Genomic DNA, 18,307 nt, shown 5'->3' on the forward strand with positions numbered 1-18,307 from the left:
AAGGCACACACAACACAGTCAGTTTGGTTGCTCTGTTTGTGTGTGTCTGCGTGTGCGTGTCTGTGTGCGAAAGTGCGTGCAAACCTGTGTGTGTGTGTGTGTGTGTGTGTGTGCGTGCGTGCGTGCGTGAGAGGCAGAGAGAGAAAGAGACAGAGCATCTTGGTAAACAGCTCGCGGGTAGGGGGGGCTTCAGAGTTGGTTTAATGCACTGCTTGTTAAGACAGACATTATCTAATTACACAAACCACAACACGCTCATTGAAACTGTCAGTATTTACAGTACATGTCCCCATTGTAGGGTTAACATGGAGGACAGAGGGGATGGAAAGGGCAAATTAAGGTTCTAACAAAACATTTTTAATTGTCCACACCCAAAACACTGTCAAAATACCATCTTCTGAAATGGAAGTTATTTAAGCAATAAGGCTCAAGGTGGTGTGTTATATGGCCAATATACCACGGCTAAGGGTTGTATCCAGGCATTCCGCGTTGTGTCGTACATAAGAACTGCCCTTAGCCGTGGTATATTCGCCATATATACCACAATCCCCCGAGGTGCCTTATTGCTATTATAAACTGTTTATCAACGTAATTGTCACACCCATGCTATAAGGTCTGATGTACCAAGGCTTTTAGCCAATCAGCATTCTGTGCTTGAACCACCCAGTTTATACTACAGAACATATTTCCTCCATTTTAATAATGAATTTATTGATAATACCGGATTGGATTTACATACGGCACTTTACATTGTATGCCACTGCCACTTACTTGCAGACACTTTTATCTTCCTCCAATAAGCTCTTTGAAAAAAAGATGCCACTTAGTACCAAAAAGGGTTTTTCCCTGACCCCCACAAGGAGCCCTTTCAGAACCCTTTTTATAGAGCATACCAATGCGTCGAAGCCACCTAAGTGATCCAGTATAGAGGAGGGAGGGACTTTTGTCCCGTATTACAGTACCATAACTCTAGTGATCCGTGTCCTAGGTTTACTCACTCTAATCCAAATGCTAATTGAATTAGGGTAAGAGAATTGGTTTTGTCCAATTAAAGGCGAACCAGCCTGCCATCATTCATTCCAGAGGGCCATTCTATGGAGGGAGGGAGAGAGATTGATATCCCCTGGCAGCCGACCTGCCGCCGTCTACACCGCCAGACTAATTCAATCTGATTTACGGCCGGTGGCGTCATGTGTAGTAGAAAGGTATAGCTCCAAGGAGACACTGCCCTTACAGGAGAGAAAGGGGTTTTATGTATTTGTGTCACACAGACAGTCGTCTATTAAAAGCCTTTAGTAAAGCTAAGTGGATTCCATTTTCCTAATAGCAGAGCAGAGATCGTTTTACAGTCCATTTCGTTTTTAGTCCACCTCAGCCTTCTCATCCTGACTGACAAAATATTTGCGTCATGTTGACGTGTTTTTGCAGGCAGAACGACGGAGGAAGAAGCTTCAAAAACACTTGGGATGTATTATGGATGAATCTCCCTCTTTTACTTATCGAAGAGGTGGAAAATGAATGGAATGGAAGATGGGATGAATAAAGGAGAGGACGGATGGAACACCTCCCATGCCACCACACCCCCCATAGGGAAAAGAGAGATGAAAGAGATGGAACACCTCCCATGCCACCACACCCCCCATAGGGAAAAGAGAGATGAAAGAGATGGAACACCTCCCATGCCACCACACCCCCCATAGGGAAAAGAGAGATGAAAGAGATGGAACACCACCCATGCCACCACACCCCCCATAGGGAAAAGAGAGATGAAAGAGATGGAACACCTCCCATGCCACCACACCCCCCATAGGGAAAAGAGAGATGAAAGAGATGGATGCACCTCCCATGCCACTGCACACAGGAAAAATATGTATTCAAGAGATATATAAAAGACATTGATGAAAGAGATAATAGCCACTCTCCTTGTGAGGTTTGGTCTTCATGGCCACTTAAAACAATGCTACTTTCCTGATGAAAATAACATCATAGACCAGCATAGGCTGGTCATGCTGATCAACGGTATGCATGTATGTTTTTGGCTAATGCTGGTTTTGCTGCTGACTAGCCTTCGCTATGTTTCTGATGGTGCCTTCATTGTGTTGTTGCTGGTGTATTCACTATGTTTTTGTGGTGAACAGCAATCACTATGTTTTTGCTGATGCTTTCACTGTGTTTTCGTTGTTACCAGCCTTTGCTGTGTTTTTGCTGGTGACCAGTCTTCGCTGTGTCTTTGCTGGTGAGCAGTCTTCGCTGTGTCTTTGCTGGTGACCAGCATTTGGTACGTTTTTACTGCTGACCAGCCTATGCTGGCTTGCAAAGTGATGTTTAATTCCTATAGGAATCCAGCCAGAGTGGGGATATCCAACAACTGGAACTTTTAGTCACCCACAATCTGCATTCAGAATGACTGCCAGGGTCATAGACTTCCTAAACCATCTTAACTGGAACAACCATTTCAGTAACAGGTGCAATAAGTCCAAGTAACAGATTGGATTAGTTTAGAACAATAATTTAGTTTTTTTAAATCATTGTGTAGCATAAGATTCATTAATCAATCAATGTACATGCAAAAATACAACAAACAAAACAGATATTGAAATAAACAACTGCAACATATGATAATGATGGGCTTGGTCAGACCAGCTTGACCAGCTAGACCATGCTGGACAAGCATAGACGAGCATGGACCAGCTTGGTCACCAAAGACTGGTCATCAGTGTTCAAAACACAGCAAAGACTGGTCATCAGTGTTCAAAACACAGCAAATACTGGTCATCAGTGTTCAAAACACAGCAAAGACTGGTCATCAGTGTTCAAAACACAGTGAAGGCTGGTCACCAGCAAAACCATCTATACCATGCTGGTCAGACCAGCTAGAGCAGGGATGGGCAACCTTTGTAGGCCTGCAGATCATTTTATTTGAGAGTTAGACTAGTAGAATACACAAGGTGCAATTTCAAAATCGTGTTATGTCAGTCACTGACAGTCACTCAATTAGCAATGTCAGCTAACATTTTTAACATTGGTAAATTAGTCTAGCCAGCTATCTAAACTTGTAGTAATCATATATTTTTTTTGTCACTCTCACTCAGATATAGTATTAAATATTGCAAACATTTATCTCCACCCTACGGCAAAATGTTATGAATTGTTGGAAATTAGCTGTACATTTTTTTAAAAATTCTCTCCACCTAGTGGCTAGATCATTAGAATGGCATGCAATTATAATAAAATTGCAAATCTTCTCTCTGCCTAATGGCAAGAAGTATTTCTCTCCACTATCAAGAGGAGAGAAAACAACATTTCACTTAGGGCCCTCAAAAGGCTAGGGCCAGCTCTGACTGCATGTGTAGGTACGCAGACCTGGGAGCCACTGCAGCCCTTCATGATGAGTTCAGAGTTTTTGTGGCCCCCACCCCAATCAAAGTTGCCCATCCCTGAGCTAGACCATACTGGTCAACCAGCATAACCAGCTAGAACATGCTGGTCAGACCAGCTTGACAAGCTAGACCATGCTGCTCAGACTAAATTGACCAGCATCAGACCAACACTGACATTATAGACCAACATGGACCAGCATAGATTGTAGCGGCAGGTATCCTAGTAGTTAGAGCATTGGGCCAGTAACCGAAAGGTTGCTAGACTGAATCCCCAAGCTGTCAAGGTCAAAATCTGTCATTCTGCCCCTGAACAAGTCAGTTAACCCACTGTTCCTAGGCTGTCATTGTAAATAAGAATTTGTTCTTAACTGACTTGCCTGGTTAAATAAAGGTTTTTTAAAAAAACAGCATGGACCAGTTTGAAATTTATGCTGGTTTATGCAGTGTTGTTCATTACTTACCCGCTTCACCATGTCCAAAACACAGAATACATCCGTCTTCCCCGTTGACCACAGAACGGATGACGTCAGGCAGAATACCTACACACACCTCCGCCTAGCAGAAAAGATAAAGGAGGGATCGACAAATAGGGTGAAAAAAGGAGAAAAAGAGGGTGAATCCATCCATCCACCTTAGCATTCATGCAGCTGTTTAAAACGCAAATACACCTTAAGCGGGGGGGAATGAATGAATGAAATGGCTGAGTGTGTCCGATCCATCAAACAACACTAACACACACAGCTGGGAAAGGAAAGAGGCTGGGAGGCTAAGATAACGGTGCTTGATATAGCGATGGCTGTCTGGAAATGGCATTTTAAGTCCCATCAGTTTTCAGGTCATCAGACAGAGATAATAAACCAACCGTACTGTACCCACTGACCTGGGTTGACGCTGGGGGGTAGGCTGCGTCAAAGACATATGTCTTAGAGTGACCCTTGGCTTCCCCAACGTGTGTCGGCGTGGAGTTGGAGTGTGGCTGTTGATTGTGGGTGGTGGTAGGATCAATCATGGTGACCCTTCTCCTGGCTGGGTCCACCCTAAGAATGGGGGTCTGGGGCTGGGAAGGGGGCACGGTGGGAGAGGGGCAGACTCGCAGCACCACTTTGACCTGTATGGAGAGAAGAAAGCCTGTGGTGAAGATGTGATCGTGTTTTTTTTCAGGGGGCTGTTGGGAACTGGGATGAATAGATGTTGAGTAGGTAGGTAAGGGAAGGAAATTATACCCTATGCTTGAAGTTATGTCAAATGTCTTTTATATTATTTTTTGTTATTTGCGCCAAAGAAAACAGGTGATAGACAACATTACAGATAAAAACACGATTTTTTTACAGTGTGCAGGTGTGGTTGGAAGCCCAAGGGCTTGTATGAAAACCACACCACAAACAAACAATATACAATACATAACTACAAAAATAAAAAAGGTTTGTTAAAACAGATAACAAAACCTACTAATTATAAACGTACAAATGAACTGATCAGTAATCACGCTCAGTTCATGTTTAACGTGTGTGTGTGCATGTGAAAGTGTGAAAGTGTGCGAGAGTTAGGCTATATGGAGGAGGTCACTGAGTATTTCGGTTCATCAGGCTGACCCCCAGTCTTCACTTGAAGTTATTGTAAAGTCCTAATTTGAATCTTCATTCTCCAACTTGGAAAATGGAGATTTAACTTGAATCTTTTATTTAAAAAAGGTTTGGTCTCGTTTTTACGATAAATGGTCAAGATCGAAGACAAGATCTACATAGAAATCCATAAAAAGAGCATTTACTAAAAGGTTTAGTGGAAGCTAAAAGAGTATTTAAATATTCCATATGGGGGAAAAAACAGTAAAAGCATTTTTTTACACACAATAAAACTGATAGAACCAAGAAGGAAAGTATGAAAATTCATGCATTATTAAACAATCCAAATCCTAAACAATAATATCTAAATGCATCAGATGTGATTGTAGAATAGTCAAAGCAGCTTTCAATATGGGTCGCAGGCAGGATGTTCTCCTTCTTTTAAAGGAGGTTGGAAACGACAGACACAGCAGTCGCATTAAACCCTAGGAGTTTCCCAGTGTTCCTGACTCTATTCGCTTCTATCCACTGCTATTTATGTGTTTCCTTTGGAATAGGTGTAAGAAGACGTTAAGTTAAACGGAATAGGGATATCGCACAGCTAGGCAACTGAGGAGAGATTTCAAACTTTACTGGTAAATAGTGAGAAAAAGGCAACATTCTGCTGTTCACCCCTGTGAGATCTTTTACACCAACTTAGTTAAAAGAGAAGAGGAATGTAGAGGAAAACTTGTACAGATCAAAGCAAACTGTCTGTCACTCTGACTTAAACACCCATAGACTAGTGTTAGAGACAGGATAGAACTGTAGTAGCTGTTATTATAGCTGTTATTATAGGCTACACAGTTTACCCTGTACTATAAAGCATTGGAATCCTATAATTCAGTGTAATGAGTCTATGTAATTCTATGCTGTTAAATTGTCTGTAAAAGCACAATATAAATCTAATCAATGATAAATTATTATTAATTCATGTAGGTACATCCTATATATCCCGAGTAGGAAAAGCCACATGAACAGATTTCTGCTGTTCAGATATTAACTTAGCTCTACTAGAAATACAGTGGATTTAAAGGCTCTGAGAGGTTTTATGTTAAGTTAGCTAAGACCTCAACAGCCACTTAACTTAGTTCTCTGAGGTCTGACTCTGCACATCTGAAGGGTAAGAACGTCACAGAACCACCAAGATGAAGTCAATTAACCATGTACTTATGCTTCATAAACCCAACTGAACTGAAGTTTGTTCCATCTGAGCGAGTCTGACCTCACTATGATGACAAACCAAATGTGTTTGATAGATCCTTTTTGTTTTCTTCTACTGCCTCGTAAGGGGAAAGTAATCCAAAGGTAACGGAAAGTAATCTGATTACGTTACTGAGTTGGGGGTAATCCAAAAGTGACATTACAGATTACAATTTTGGATAGGTAACTAGTAACTGTAACAGATTACATTTAGAATGTAACCTAACCAACTTTGGCCACGAGTAAGGCTTTTATTGCTCAATCTAACTTGTGCTGATTAAAAAAGGCCTAACATCTACCTACAACTACGAAACTTTATTAGGGTGTCTCTCAAGGGACAATGGAACCTACCTAAGATGTCACCTATTGAACAACTCTGCCACGCAGACCAACCACTGTTCAAGACCATTTCCCGTGTTTACGATGCTCTTATGTCAGGACTAACACTGCCTGGGCTAGATAAACCCCGACTTAGATGGGAAAAAGATCTGGGTATTGATCTTGATGAGGGTCTATGGAGTGACCTATGCAGGGATGGTGTTACATCCACATTGAACTCCAGATACAGACTGATCCAGTTTAATTTCCTCCATCAGCTCTATATCACCCCATCTAGACTGCACAAGTTCAACCCTGATATCTCCTCCCTATGTTTAGATGTGGCTCAGATGAAGGAACATTCCTCCATTCCACTTGGCAGTGTTCAAAACTACACGGTTTCTGGCAGGGGGTATGCGATACCATATCCTCAATTCATGGGGTTGCATTCCCTTTAGACCCGGAGGTCTGTCTACTGGGCAACTTTACTAACACCAATCTTAGGCAAAGCCATACTATAAAGCTAACAGAAATATTGCTAGCGATTGCCAAGAAATGTATCGCCTTGAAATGGAAATTGGATTCCCCCCTGCCAGTTGCAATGTGGCTATCAGAAGTTAATAGTTGTATCCCACTGGAGAAAATTACTTACCGCTTGAGGAATAAGTTAAATACATTTTACAGAATTTGGCAACCTTTTATTGACTATATGGAGAATCTCCCCCCACATCACATTGAATGAATCTCTATATTATCCTTATATAATGTTTCACACGTAATGTATAATATGTAGCCTACGGCAGGTGACCATATGATCCAATGTCTCATTATATATATTTTTTTATTGTATGTTTGTATATATAATTATAATTTGTTTTATTTTTTCTTTCTTTGTTACGCTCATCTGTTACTGTCATTTTGTCCTATTGTTGTCTAATATCTTTTCACGTTTGTCTTGAATGTTGTTAATTGGAAAATGCAAAAATAAAATATAAAAAATAAATTAAAAAAAAGGCCTAACATACTGATTAAACTTGTGCACTTTTGATACACTTCAACAGACGAAAATGATCGAGATATCAAAGTGTCACCCATAGAGATCCTATTAAATTAATTAAGTATTCTAATTCCTAATTCAATGATGTCACCAACCGAAAAGTAAACAATAGGCCTAGCCTATAGCAAATGTTTTCGGTAGTGCTCCAAGCATGCCATTCCATGAGAGCAGCATTTCTTTTTCAACCATGTTTTGAAGCAATTAACCCAATCAGTCCTTCAGAACAAAAAGATAAACAACAGTGTAGGCTAATAAATCCTTTATTTTGAGGTTACGGTCAGGTTAAACAATTCAACTAATCTACACTTCCATATTTACAAATCCTATTCTTGAAGATCAAGAATATAATTAATTGGAATGACTGTAAATCTGACAGACTTTAGATTTTAATGTAAAAATTTTACCTAATCGTTTTATTATCTGTATTGAAGTGGAAAGCAATGGGTTAGAAGCCTACATAACCCAACAACGGACGTGCTACCTGTTCCAGACCTGCTGTTTTCAACTCTCTAGAGACAGCAGGATTGGTAGAGATACTCTTAATGATCGGCTATGAAAAGCCAACTGACATTTACTCCTGAGGTGCTGACTTGCTGCACCCTCGACATCTACTGTGATTATTATTATTTGACCATGCTGGTCATTTATGAACATTTGAACATCTTGGCCATGTTCTGTTATAATCTCCACCCGGCACAGCCAGAAGAGAACTGGCCACCCCTCATAGCCTGGTTCCTCTCTAGGTTTCTTCCTAGGTTTTGGCCTTTCTAGGGAGTTTTTCCTAGCAACTGTGCTTCTACACCTGCATTGCTTGCTGTTTGGGGTTTTAGGCTGGGTTTCTGTACAGCACTTTGAGATATCAGCTGATGTAAGAAGGGCTATATAAATACATTTGATTTGATTTGATCCATTTCTGGCCAGCTATGTAAACTCTAACATTGACTTATCTTGTAATAGATGTCATTCAATTGTTAATATTCATTTTTGTCTTCTTCTAATGCCTTCTTAAAGGGAAGTAATCTAAAAGTAAATGAAAGTAATCCGATTACGTTACTTTGGGTAATCCAAAAGCTATGTTACTGATAACAATTTTGGACAGGTAACTTGTAACTGTAACGGATTACATTTAGAAAGTGAGCTACCCAACCGTGAAAATAATCCATCAGCCTTGATTATGATGATGAATCATAATAAAAGCAAGTGATGGTAGCTAGTCTGTCTGTTATCTGTTGGAGGAAGTCTTGCTATGTAACTCCTACCCTGACTGTATTCTATTGAGCTTGTGTCACAGTATATTTATGGGGCTGAATTATTCAAGAAGCCATATACTGAGAGAGAGAAAAGAGGGGGTGAGATAGAGAATGTGGGAAGGAGAGCCGGAGAGAGAAAGGGAGAGGGGTGAAAGAGCGAGAGAGAGAGAGAGAGAGAAAGAGGTTCTCCCTGCGTTGTTCTGGGCTGAGTGCAGGTGGAATGGAAGGATGGGATGGAGGCCTGTTATCTGTAACTCTAGACCATCATCTGTGAAACACGAGGGCAGCCATATTGATTTCCTCTACAGTATACCCCAGAGGGGGGAGGGCAGAAACAGAAAGGACATTAACACCACATTATAGCATTTCATAAAGATGGGGGTAGTATTATGAGTGCCGATATAGGATCTTCTTCACTCCTCGACACAACCACTCTCACTTGCTTAATGACTCTGGAATCACTTAAAAAAGTGTATGTGGGAGAACGATTTATTTATTTAATAAAACATTTATTAAAACATTTATTAAAACATTTATTTAAACATGTATTTATACTGAACAAAAATATAAACCCAACATGTTAAGTGTTGGTCCCATGTTTCATGAGCTGAAATTAAAGATCTCAGAAATGTTCCATACGCACAAAAAGCTTATTACTCTTAAATGTTGTGCACAAATGTGTTTACATCCCTGTTAGTGAGCATTTCTCCTTTGCCACGATCTTCCATCCACATGACTGTTTAATCAAGAAGCTGATTAAACAGCATGATCATTACACAGGTGTACCTTATGCCGGGGACAATAAAAGGCCACACTAAAATGTGCGGTTTTGACACACAACACAGTGCCACAGATGTCTCAAGTTTTGAGGGAGCATGCAATTAACATGGTAATGTCCACCAGAGCTGTTGCCAGAAAATTATTTGTTAATTTCTCTACCATAAGCCGCCTCCAACGTTGTTTTAGAGAATTTGGCAGTACGTCCAACCGGCGGCCTCAGAACCGCAGACCATGTGTAACCACACCAGCCCAGGACCTCCACATCTGGCTTTTTCACATGCGGGATCATGTGAGAACAGCCACCCTGACATCTGATGAAACTTTGGGTTTCCACAACTGAAGAATTTCTGCATAAACTGTCAGAAACCATCAGGGGAGCTCATCTGCATTCTCGTCGTCCTCACCAGGGTCTTGACCTGATCAGGTGGGCAAGCAATTTGCTGACGTTAACATCGTGATCAGAGTGCCCCATGGTGGCGGTGGAGTTATGGTATGTGCAGGCATAAGCTACGGACAACAAACACAATTGCATTTTATCGATGGTAATTTGAATGCACGAGATCCTGAGGCCCATTGTCGTGCCATTCATCTGCCGCCATCACCTCATGTTTCAGGTTGATAGTGCACAGCCCCTTGTCGCAAGGATTTGTACACAATTCCTGGAAGCTGAAAATGTCCCAGTTCTTCCATGGCCTGCACACTCACCAGACATTTCACACATTGAGAATATTTGGGATGCTCTGGATCGACGTGTACGACAGCGTGTTCCAGTTCCCACCAATATTCAGCAACTTCGCACAGCTATGAAAGAGTGGGACAACATTCCACATGCCACAATCAACAGGCGGATCAACTCTATGTGAAGGAGATGTGTCACGCTGCACAAGGCAAATGGGGGAAACACCAGACACTGACAGGTTTTCTGATCCACGCCCTTACCTTTTTTTAAGGTGTCTGTGACCAACAGATGCATATCTGTATTCCCAGTCATGTGAAATCCATAGATTAGAGCCTAATTGATTTATTTAAATTGACTCATTTCCTTATATGCTATAACTAAGTAAAATAAAATAAAATTGTTGCATGTGGCGTTTATATTTTTGTTCAGTGTAGTCAGGTTAAGTCAATGAGAACAAATGATCTTTTACATGAACGATCTGATTGGTCAAGACCGAGGTGAACAACTGAGTACAGCTGGTTACCTTGCCAAAGTTGGGTGCGTCTTTGAGTTGGTTGGCAGCTTGAAGAAGGCAGGTGGGGACTGTGGGTGGAGACCTCTGGATGATGCCCCTGTAGCAGGTGCTGTAATGGGGGTGAGGAGACACGGGAGAGGGGGCGGAAATTTGGCCCTTCCTCCTCGACGTCAGGCTCAGTTTCTGGGCTGCCCTGTGGAAAGATAGGATATGGACATTTCAAAAGCACAGTAGGTACATCCTCAACTTCTGAATGATTATTTAAGACTTTTTATTAATCATCAGTAAAGAACTACCTGCAGGAGCCCATGTCTACTCAGTAGACATCTAACTGACTAGTTTTACACATACCTGACCAGAAAGGACAAAATTGCAGGAGCCATTGAACTGCTCTGGACAGCCACAGTCTCATTCGGTCCCTCTGAGAACTCCTCTGAAAACTGGAGAGAAGTAGAATGATTATCTTAGGAGATAATACTTCAACTGTATTAGAATATCCATAGCCTGGGGGTCCAGTCTGTTTTGGCTATTAGCCAACTCCTCTTTGTGTTCGTTCAATGTCATGCCAAAGTACAGCTTGGCAATGATAGAAGAGTTGCCAACAGCACATCGTAATATAGCCCAGGGAATAGATGCCAATTGGAACGCAACCCAAGAGAAGAATCAATTGTTAACCTGTGGATGTGGGGCATTAGGATGAAAGCACATTAGGTAAATGGGACATTCATCATATAGCTCTACATATAGACTAGTAGTCACACATGGGACACATAGCTCCAAGGTTTAATGGAGACGTGACTCAGACAATCAGACTCAGAGCCACTACTAAACCTACTGTGACCGTGCTGCATCTGACTATTACACACCACATACCCTCGAGGATGTGCGTGAAGAGTCTGACTCTTCAAACCAACCCTTGCTTTCCCTTCCCTCCAGCCAGAGGGTGTGTGTGTGTGTGTGTGTGTGTGTGTGTGTGTGTGTGTGTGTGTGTGTGTGTGTGTGTGTGTGTGTGTATGTGTGTGTGTGTGTGTGTGTGTGAGCTTTGGCCTACTCTCTACTCTGTATATCTGCTGAAATAAAGTCAAAGAGCTTGGCCGCGAGCGAAAGCGACAGCCAGAGTCCTGTTTTATAGTGGCCCCCTCTGCAGCTCTACTGTCTCATCAATGTTTCAGCTTTTTAGGGCAAGATAACAACCCTGTTCCCCTCCCTCTATTGCTACTGCCACAGGAAATATCCAGCCATGTAATGCCAATTAGAGCCATGAGGCACCCTGGGGCATGACTAACATCTGGAATGAGATGGGTTTAGGGGGCACGGAGTAAAGATGAATTCTACCTCTATTCCTTTCTAACTCTGAACCCCCTGTCCCCCACACCCTGAATATCTCTCTCTTTCTCCTGCTATATTTCTCTCTCTCTCTCTCTCTCTCTCTCTCTCTCTCTCTCTCTCTCTCTCTCTCTCTCTCTCTCTCTCTCTCTCTCTCTCTCTCTCTCTCTCTCTCTCTCTCTCTCTCTCTCTCTCTCTCTCTCTCTCTCTCTCTCTCTCTCTCTCTCTCTCTCTCTCTCTCTCTCTCTCTCTCTCTCTCTCTCTCTCTCTCTCTCTCTCTCTCTCTCTCTCTCTCTCTCTCTCTCCCTCTCTCTCTCCCTCTCCCTCTCCCTCTCCCTCTCCCTCTCCTCGTCCTCTCTTCTATCTCAAACTGGAATGGTGTAAACACTCCCATTACCATTAGCATGAGGTCACCTAGCTTTGACTAACATTTGCTCTGCTTCCTCCAAGTGGAAAATCACATGAAAACACATCAATAATCACGTTTCCATCCACAGTTTCTATGCGAGTAAAGTCATGCCTTATAAAAAAAAATCACGACAGCTGTGAGGGAAACAGGAAGTTTCGGTCCAATTTTATAAATGCAGTCAGATCATTTGTTCGTTCGACATGGGATCTTTTTGTGCCTGTAAAATGAATTATGCGTGAACTAGCGGTGGAAACACCTTTATGCGCAAATATTGATATAATAACCATCATATCAAAGTAAACTTGGAGTCACGCGATGACACGCGGTGTGGTCCTCCCACTACAACTCATCAGGAAAGCATGCAGTTTATTAGGCCAAGAAATGTCAGAGGGTCTTATTCTGGTTCTAGCTGTTAACTAGAGTACACGTGCCAAGACCATAGTAGGCACATTCGCTATTTAACGCAACAGTTTGGTGACAAAACTATCAGTGGAGTTGAAAATGCGATGGAAACATAATGATCTTCAGATTTTTATTCAGTACATTTAAACTTAAGCGAAAAAGTACAGTTTGTGTGCACTACGTCATCACGCACAGATTTTTATCTGCAACAAGTCCGTTTTGTGGAAACACACCACTGTTGCGGAAAATGTGCACATTTTCTTTAATGCGGATTTTAGAATATTCACAAATCTGTCACCAATTGGATGGAAACCTTCCTAATAACAAACTTACGCCGGTATAATATGCTCTGCTTTGCATATTGTCTAATAGACTATGGCAGCTAACCTGGTACCAGATCTGTTTGTGTTGTATACAGCAAACTCCTATGGTCATTGTTATGCCAACCATAACTGATCTGTGATCAGGCTAGTTGTCAGCCAGACAGCCACTCCACTGTCAGAAACTGACAGACCAGAGACCACTTCACTTCATTAGCCACAATGCACTGAAGGAGATATAGGTAGATTACCAAATGGCGCCATATTCCCTATATAGTGCACTCCTTTTGACCAAAGCCCTATGGTAGGAGCCCTATGGCTGAACAAGCTACTGTAGCCTACTTAAGGCTCCTTAAATGCTTCCATCCATCCACTTTCGTCCCGGCTGTATTTACCGCCTAGCCCTGTGAGGGTTACAATACTGCACTATGCATATTTCACCAGTCGTTAAATATGACCAGGCTATTGATCATCGCACCGCCTGCTTTTTGACTGGCTGTTTTATGACGGAAAATAAATCACAACCCAATTCCCTCCATTAGCGATAAGGTTGCAAATGCACACTTCTCAGGATCTAATTGGGGCAGATCGGACGGGGTCAATCAATTCTGACAGTGACAACATCCTCTATGAGAGCATCCACTCCACTCCTCCCCTCTCCTCTTCCCTCCTCTGTGCTCCTTTCCTCTCCTTTCCTCTTCTCTCCATCCCTCTGTCCTCTCTCCATTCCTCTTTTAGATGTACAACACCTGCTGGGGGATGTGTCATGACTCATGATATTATCCTGATATTGTTCATATAGCTTCCATTAGACTCCATAATAATGATAGCTACTGTGATCTCATGGAAATACTATGATATACAACCTGTAGGTTTTTAGATGTACAGTACCTGGTAGGGAAAGATGGTGACTCCGTTATTGCTGGACATTGATATGGAGGAGGCTAGGTGCTGCTGCTCCTCAACCCATCTATCCATCTCAGCTGGGGTGGGCTTCAGGATCCTCCTAGGGTGGGTCTTCTGGGTGCTTTGACTCCTGGTGAAGCCTGAGAGGCGGGGGCTAGATGGTGCTGTGGAGGTGGTGGATCGAGGTCCAGGGGAGAGCTTGGCAGAGGAACTATGGGTCCTGGCAGAGCCTGAGAGGTGGGGGCTAGATGGTGCTGCTTTGGTGGAGGTGGATCCAGGAAGGGGCTTGGCGGGAGATGGAGTGGCCCACTTGGCACGCTCCTCCCTGGCTAGGATCAGGTGGATGGCCTCCTGCTTCAGCTGGCTCAGGTGGGCACCACAGATATCACAGCCACTCTGCTCCTCCTCCACAGCCCAGACGTCTATGGTACCACTGTGGGTTTGGAGGTTGTCGTGGAGATAGGCTGACAAGGTGGAGTCCTACAGAAAGGATGTAAAGGGAATGTACAGTATGGTTCTATGCATTGAGTCCAATTCAATCACAAAAACAACAAATATCACAGTGAAATACAAAAGCGGAAAATGTTTAAACTTAATTGTCATTGATGACAGTCTGTCATTGAGGAAACTATGTATCAAAATGTGGCATGGTACCAAGAAGGCCTATATTGACTTCCAGAATCAATCATTATAATAGCATCTGTCATAGGACAGAGATGGTGGCATAGCATACTGTATGTTAGTTCCTGTGCCCTTGTTCTCCCTGGACTTCCATTCCAAACCTTTCTCCCACAAGCTGCTAATGTCAATGACCCACATTTTGATTCCCAGACTACTGTAATATTGCATAAAACAAAGTCAACCAGAAAAATGCAGATGCGCCCAAACAAACTCCAAGCCAAAATCTGAGACCTAGCCTGGTAATAGATCTGTTTGTGCTGTGTAGCCAAACGTTGGGTTGTGTGTTTGTCATAACAAAGAGACCAGGCAAAATAATGACCACACAGTCTTAGAAAAAAAGGTTCCAAAAGGGTTCTTTGGCTGTCCCCAGAGGAGAACCGTTTTAGGTTCTACTGTAGATAACACTTTTTTCTAAGAGGGTAAAAGGTGTCTAAACAGCACAAACAGGTCTGGAACCAGGCTGTCAGAGACCTGTATTTTCTTTAGGATTCATAACAGGCCAGATTTCATCATGGCCCTGGTCTGGAAATCAATACACTACAAGAAGCCATTATCAGATTTCTACTGACCGTCTCCGTCTGAACAATGAGGTAATATCTCCACATAATGGTCTGTGGTTAATTGTAAAACGTCCTGTTCTATTTCATATTCCTCTCATAGGTGTCACGACTTCTGCCGAAGTCGTTGCCTCTCCTTGTTCGGGCGGTGTTCGGCGGTCGACGTCACCGGCCTTCTAGCCATCATCGATCCATTTTTCATTTTCCATTGGTTTTGTCTTGTCTTCCCACACACCTGTTTTCAATCCCATTCATTACCTATTGTGTATTTAACCCTCTGTTTCCCCTCAAGTGTTTGTCAGAGATTGTTTTATGTCAAGTATTGTTTTCTTGTTGTATAGGTGTGCGACGGGTCCTCGTACCCATGTTTATTTGATATATGTATATTTTCGTGCTTGGAGCATATTGAGTGGACATTTAGTAAAAGTCTACATTTACACTCCGTCTTACTCTCCTGCGTCTGACTTCCATGCCACCTATACACACTAATATGACAATAGGAGAGTAAAGCAAATGTTTTCGTTGTACCTCTGGTAATGAGGTTTGAAGGGGACATGAGTTGCTTTGTTAAAATATTAATATCAGTCTGAATCAGTTCACTCTAGGGATAGCCTATGAGTCAGCTCAATGACAGGAACTGATGTCTGCTACATATCAGATGCAATCGGGAGAAAAACATCTAAGTATGTGACAATTTGGATTTGTTAAGGCAGCTAAAATATGTGACATCATCTAAAATATGTTGCAAATCTGTGGCTAAATCACATTTTCTGACCATTTCAATTCAAACCCATTAAATTGTCACCAAAGTATATTGTATCACTACAATGAATGCATGCTACTGTTTACTGCATAAAACACATTTTCATAGAAAGTGATGAAGTGATAAATCTACCTTGCATGAGATATATTGAGGAATGACGAGGCTCAGTGCGTGTATCTTTAGTACAGCCACAGTCGCGGTGCAATGCTCACAAATAACTTTTCCGTCAGATTTCCGAACGCTCCAACTTCCCACCATGGGGGGTCTAACAGTGTCAAATCCACTGGTAATCCCAGGTCCTCCTCGGGATGGGACATCCGTTTTTGGCCACGGAACTCCATGACGGTCGGTGTTGGACCCGGCACCCTCTGGAGAGGGGCGATCTGTTGATTGACAGTCCTCGTGAAGTACTGTACCGCTCCCAGTCTCAGAGTAAAATCTGGATGATTTACATTGAGGCGCATCTGTCTGTGAAATGTACAAATACCATGCACCGTAATATACTGCAAACTGGAGAAAATAACCATGACATCATCATAACATAAATTGAAACGGATGTTTTAAAAGCCTATGAGTCATGAAATAATAAGTAGATACTAGAACTGTGCAACCCACTATCTAAACATCTTAAGATAAATACTGAATGTGAAAAAAAGTTATATTGAATCAAGCGTCCCTTACCCAATACCTTCGGTTCCCTGCTGTGGGACATCTCTCCTTCTCTCTTCGAGTGAGAGATGCCATAGCAATAGGTTGTTGAGAAGGGAAAACGGAACAAAGCCAAAGACAAGGATATGCTGTCTACTTTACTCAGCCTTGTTTGTTTTTTACACGGTTTAAAAATGAAAAGTATGAAGCAATAATATTATTCTAACCCCGTAAAGTATCCGCACTTGCGCGTCTTGTCGTGTTGAGCTATTGGCGGTGTGAATGAAGGCGTGCGTAATGTCAGAGCGCATCAATAGCGAGAGCGCGCAGGCATCCTACTGATTTAATTTATTTGTGCATTCCCCTCGTTGTCCACAGGGAGGCAGTGAAATGCAAACTATAAACGTGGCATTCTTTTTTAAACTGCTTTCTCAATGGAAGTTTATGGTCTGTAGGCCATGTGAAATAATCTGATTATATGGCCATTTTGGGTATTTCTTAGCGGTTTTTGGATATGATTGTGCCTAACATAATGTTTGTTCGGATGATAGCGAACTTGGCTAGAAGAGAAGTTATGTGAGTGTGTCTTGAGGACATTCCATGAACCAGAGTGCCGAAAGTTCATAGTGTGGGTTTTATGGTGGGAGTGTCTGGGAACAAGTTGAATTGATTCTCTCTGATCTTTGGAGAAAATGTACACTCACTCACTCACCACCTCCCACACAGATGACTTCTCGTTAGGAAATATCCTGTCAGCCATTACTGATAATCAACTCCATTTTGCTTGCTAATTCTTAGATGGTAGGAAACCATATTTTACTGTACTGTGTTCTTGTGGAAATGTTACTTCAATAACCTGACATTCAATATAGGTCTGGAAATTGACAGATATTTGAATGTGTGTGTGTTTGAGGGGCGGTGGGGGGTCTCCAAAATGCACATAGGCAACTTGGATAAGTCCATAGTATGGAAGGCCAGTCTCGCCACAGATTTTTTTAAATGTTGATTCTATTTGGTATTTGGTATTTTATTAGGATCCCCATTAGCTGTTGCAAAAGCAGCAGCTACTCTTCCTGGGGTCCACATAAAACATGAAACATGACATAATACAGTACATTAATAGACAGAACTACATGAATTAAAATAAAATTACAAAAGGCACACGTAGCCTACATATCAATACATACACACAAACTATCTAGGTCAAATAGGGGAGAGGAGTTGTGCCGTGAGGTGTTGCTTTATCTGTTTTGTTTTAGATTTCAGAGGTGGCACCACAGATCCCATAGTAGTGGGGGGCAAATTGTTTTCCTGGGGCCCAGAGTTTTTCCTGATCTGGCAGCCTAGAGAAACGCATGTAGCCTAGAGAAGGGCATACATTTCACTGTGATTGTTATCAGTAGGCTACAGTTGATCAGACTGAACCACAGATGAATTGTGCACGAGTTGATAAATCATGAGTCAAAACAGTCTAAACAACAGTACTTTGTCCCTCTTTTCAACGCTTTTGTGT

At 42.1% G+C, this 18,307-nt stretch overlaps 1 protein-coding gene across 1 annotated transcript in view; it reads right to left on the reverse strand.

Moving 5' to 3' along the window:
- LOC120023941 (kinesin-like protein KIF26B) overlaps positions 1 to 15,854 on the reverse strand; it is a 34,489-nt gene extending 18,635 nt beyond the window's left edge. Inside the window, exons 1-6 of the mRNA XM_038968043.1 lie at positions 15,834 to 15,854; positions 14,131 to 14,625; positions 11,134 to 11,222; positions 10,792 to 10,975; positions 4,261 to 4,488; positions 3,842 to 3,935 (exon numbers count right to left, since the gene is read on the reverse strand). Coding sequence (XP_038823971.1) covers positions 3,842 to 3,935; positions 4,261 to 4,488; positions 10,792 to 10,975; positions 11,134 to 11,222; positions 14,131 to 14,625; positions 15,834 to 15,854 — 1,111 coding nt within the window. The remainder of the gene's footprint in view (positions 1 to 3,841; positions 3,936 to 4,260; positions 4,489 to 10,791; positions 10,976 to 11,133; positions 11,223 to 14,130; positions 14,626 to 15,833) is intronic.
- Positions 15,855 to 18,307: the final 2,453 nt, after the last annotated feature.

This window comes from Salvelinus namaycush, chromosome 29, assembly GCF_016432855.1.
Source record: "Salvelinus namaycush isolate Seneca chromosome 29, SaNama_1.0, whole genome shotgun sequence".
Classification (NCBI taxonomy): Eukaryota; Metazoa; Chordata; class Actinopteri; order Salmoniformes; family Salmonidae; genus Salvelinus; species Salvelinus namaycush.